This window comes from Triticum urartu, chromosome 5, assembly GCF_003073215.2.
Source record: "Triticum urartu cultivar G1812 chromosome 5, Tu2.1, whole genome shotgun sequence".
NCBI lineage: Eukaryota > Viridiplantae > Streptophyta > Magnoliopsida > Poales > Poaceae > Triticum > Triticum urartu.
Window position 1 is genome coordinate 661,340,553 of NC_053026.1, and position 4,151 is coordinate 661,344,703.

Below are 4,151 nucleotides of genomic sequence, written 5' to 3' on the forward strand. Positions count from 1 at the left end.
GACCTCTTCCCCTTCCCTCACACCTTAATGCTGTCACAGGTACATGTCCGTGGGAGAATCCCTTGGTTCTCATAGTTTGCATTCATTTGCAGAATTCTTACAGTATCATATAAATTCTCCCGAAGCCAGTTCCTGTTTGTCCAGCAAGCGAAATCCTTTGAAGCCTTTGAACGTGTTGAAGCCATTCAGTTTGAAGTTCATGGCTGCAGAGAAATCAGTAAGGAAGGGTGGCAGACAGCGTCATGGGGGAACATCAAGAGATTTGCCTGATGACCTCTCAGAGCTTTACAAGACAGCTCCTGAAGAGGATTACAATCAGCGCAAGACCCGAATCCAATGGATTCGAAGATATTGGGCAGAACAATGGTTCAAATACCGGTTTGTGATCCAGGAATATGCTGAGAAAAATGCCATCAAGCGACCGTGGGGAGACATCCTATACAAGAATCTTCAACCCAGGTCCAGAGAAGAAGCCATTGAACAATGCTTCTATCCCTGCATGGTCCATGGGCCACAGCCTGCAGATGCACACCTATTAACTTGGTGAGTTGCGCATTCTTTTACGTGATTTTGGTTGAAAAGATTACAGCAAGGTGACAATGGAGGGAGGAAATAGAGGAGAAGGTAGGAAAAATCATTTTATTCAAGCATCATCACCCATCATTCTATTCATGATTTTAGAATCTTAACAGCAACATGCGTGCGTGCATGGAGGAATTTTCACTCGGCTAGGCTAGCTATAGTATCTCATCTCTCTTTTCTTTTTTTTTCTTTTTTGTGTTGAGGGGCAACGCCTCCGATTTCATTTTATTGCAGGAAATGAAACCGATAAACAAATTCATAATTCTAAGAATTCGTCGCCCCAGGTGCTCTACAGCACCCAGAGGGACTTCCAGCAACCAGCAGCTTTTGAGGAGGTGACCACACAGGGCTCCTCCCCTCACAACCAACCAAAACCTCACTAGTTCTATACCAACTCACATAAGGGAAAACAAACATATCCTTGCATAAGCTTCTACCAGACAAAGGAGAGCAGAATCCTTTTCTTAGGCCCTCTTTAATTTGCAGGATTTTCAAAATACGGGAATAGGAAAAATAGAGGATTTAAGTGGCAGATCCATTTAAATCCTATAGGATTTGCATAGAGTGTTTGATGCCACAGGAAAAACAAAGGATTTGTAAAAAAAGGTTGAAATGGATGCTTGATTCCGTAGGAAAAATTCTTATAGGATTCAATCGTGTGAATCAAATGCCTAACATAGGGAAAATTTCTAAGGATTCTAACCCTTCAAAAATCCTATGAAAGTCCATTGAATCAAAGGAACCCTTAGCTAACTCCCAGTCGCTTAGTATCTCACCTCTTATGGACAGAGGTAGCAAAACAGTATTCTTCACTCGTCACTCGTCAGTGTCGATGTTAGCGCATTTGAAGATGTCGACGCCCGTGCGAATGGCACTGGCCAAGGCATTTATCATTCTCGCTGCCGCGGAGACCCTAGCCGCGCCGCCTGCTTCCGCATCGCGTGCTGCCGCGCCACCTGCTTCCACGCCGCCTGCTGCCGTGCCACTTGTTTCCGCGCCGACTGCTACCGTGCCGCGTGATGCCGCGCCGCCTGCTGCCGTGACGCCTGCTGCCCTCACCTGCAGCTGGTCTCCGAGGTTGATGATGAACGCGTTAGGCTGCGGGTTGACGGCGATCCAACGGCCTTCCTTGAGCACCTGCAGCCCGGCGACCTGCTCGTCCATCATCAGGATGGTGAGGGCGTTGGGGACCGTGTGCGCCGGGAGCCCGTAGGTCAGCTCTGGTGACGGGCACTTGGGGTAGAAGTTGACCGCCATGTGCTGCTCCTGCTCGCCGAGAACCATCTTGATGTAGTCCTGCTCCAGCCCCAGGCTCTCCGATAGCGCCGCGTAGAACCTGAACCCGAGCTCCTGGACCTCTTTGCAGTATGTGCTGATCACATCCCTGGTTCATGCAAAACGCGCCAGCCGGTTAACCATATGTAAACCTCACAAGTTACAAGTTCTATTATTTTCCTTCTTCGACAGAGGGTGCTTTTTATGAAACTCAAAATGTCATTTCAAGGGGATACAGGCATCGTGAACACAAGTATGCAGCTAGATATTTTCATTCGTGCCCGACTTAGCAGCCGATTGTCGCCGTTAAGCACTATTTGGTGGGGACATGTCATGGTACTAGTGACCGTCCTTGATCTTGGCCCTACGGTGCCAAGTTCCACTGTCATGTCCATCCTCCTCCAATGACATCTAGTCTAGTGAAAACGCCCCTATCGCCATACGAACAAGTTGCAACGTCACATCCGTGTCGTCTATCATCGACCGAGATCTAATCCGATCATGTCCTTCCTTGTGATCTCGTGCGTTTTCTCGGTATGAAAATTTCAAAAAGTCGTCCTTATTTCATTGTCTCGTTGCGACATTTGTTCTGTCTCTCTGGCGCCCATGCTGCTGCAAATTGGTCCCTTTTATAAGCAAAATGGCAGAAGAGGCATATATTGACAGGTCACACGAACTGGTGGTGCCTTTGGCATCGGTGACAAAAGATTTGGAAAAGGTGTGTTCTACTAGCTGAAGAAAGTGTAGCTAAGTTGTTAATTACTCCCTCCGTCCCGTAATATTAGAGCGTTATATTATGAGACGGAGGGAGTAGATTCCTAAATATAAATCTTTTCAGAGATTTTACTATAGAGTAGATACGGAGCAAAACGAGTGAATCTACACTCTAAAATATGTTTATATACATTCGTATGTAGTTTGTAGTGAAATCTCTAAAAAAACCTATATTTAGAAACAGAGAAAGTAGAAAGGTAGCCGCATGAGTACTTGATTGGTACTGCTATATTTTTCAAGCAGTTAGTGCTGGTACGCAGCAATGCCAAAGTTATTAAGGAAAAGTACTTTCAAAGCATTTGTATAGTACTTCCTCCGTAAACTAATATAAGAGCTTTTATATCACTAAAACAGTGATCTAAATGTTTTTATATTAATTTACGGAGGGAGTATAATCCAGTTGTGAGTACTGATTACGCACTGTACGAATGAGAAACCCAAATTTCATTAGGGTGCTCTGTTTTCTTTTCAGTGCTGGAGGAAGATCTGCAAATACTACTTACATGCGGTTTTCTGGAAGTGAGGAAGAAAGAGAAATGGCGGGAATTGGTGAGAAGTACCTGAAGGGCGGCGGATTGGCTGGCCCCTCCGGGTGGCAGTGCAGCCGGAGGTAGTCGCGCCAGTTGTGCACGGTCTCCTTGCGCACGTTGAAGCTGGTTGAGAGGCGCGTCTTCTTGGCCGGGTCGTCGGAGTAGAGCTTGGCCTTCTCCTCCGGCGAGAGGCGGAAGAAATCGTGCGCCACCGCCATGGCTGCGAGCATGACCTCCACCGGCAGCCCGTGGTTGAGCACCTGGCGATCGGAAACCACACACGACATACGCGAGCACGGTGAACGAAAGCAGAGCAACTCCATTTCCGGCAAAAGCAGTGCACTGAGACGGAATGGGAATTGGGACTAACCTGGAAGAAGCCGTGGGAGCTGCAGGCGGCCCCGATCTGGGCGACAACGGCGGCGCGGTCGGGGTTGGCGAGGTCGACGACGGGGATGTCGGCGTCGGGCACGACCTCGTCCAGGCGCGGCCGGTCCGCCTCCGACCGGACGTAGCTGTCGGGCAGCATGTGGTGCACGGCCGTGGAGATGAGCTGCTCCGCCATGCCGGCACAAGAACAGAGAGAGAGAGAGAGAGAGAGAGAGTAGATAGATGTGACGGTGGAGGCGTGAGCAGAGGAAACGCCGCGGCTGGGCTGGGCTTGTTTGAGCAGGCGGGGAAGTCGGAGGATTTATGGACTCAACAGACGGGCTGGCGGGTTGACCACGGACGGGGGCGTCGTCACTCACAGCCGAACTCGGCCTGGCGACGGCTGATGTACACCGGACGGATGGCGAGCCGCACCGCTTGGCGGGCCAGCCAGGGTTTCCGGCGGGAAAACGTCCGAAACAAACCTTCAATTTGATACTTCCTCCGTTCCTAAATATAAGTCTTTGTAGAAAAAGCCTGAATATGCTTTTGATTTGTATATAAGACATCTTATGCCTCTTATACACTAGTAAAAAAAGGGTCAAACGTGAAGCACATTAG

The 4,151-nt window shown here is 48.9% G+C and overlaps 1 protein-coding gene across 1 annotated transcript; it reads right to left on the reverse strand.

Moving 5' to 3' along the window:
• Positions 1-1,103: 1,103 nt before the first annotated feature.
• LOC125555375 (flavanone 3-dioxygenase 2-like) lies at positions 1,104-3,821 on the reverse strand. Its single transcript, XM_048718357.1, has 3 exons — positions 3,532-3,821; positions 3,192-3,421; positions 1,104-1,966 (listed from the first exon to the last, which is right to left on the reverse strand). Exons 1-3 carry the CDS (start codon positions 3,724-3,726, stop codon positions 1,399-1,401), a joined length of 993 nt encoding a protein of 330 aa, XP_048574314.1. The 5' UTR covers positions 3,727-3,821; the 3' UTR covers positions 1,104-1,398.
• Positions 3,822-4,151: the final 330 nt, after the last annotated feature.

Excerpts from the sequence above, each read along its gene's own strand:
- LOC125555375 (XM_048718357.1), bottom strand. The coding sequence starts at position 3,726 with ATGGCGGAGCAGCTCATCTCCACGGCCGTGCACCACATGCTGCCCGAC. Across the intron at positions 3,422-3,531 it reads GCTCCCACGGCTTCTTCCAG|GTGCTCAACCACGGGCTGCC; the intron begins GTTAGTCCCAAT and ends TCCGATCGCCAG. Across the intron at positions 1,967-3,191 it reads GCCAATCCGCCGCCCTTCAG|GGATGTGATCAGCACATACT; the intron begins GTACTTCTCACC and ends TGCATGAACCAG.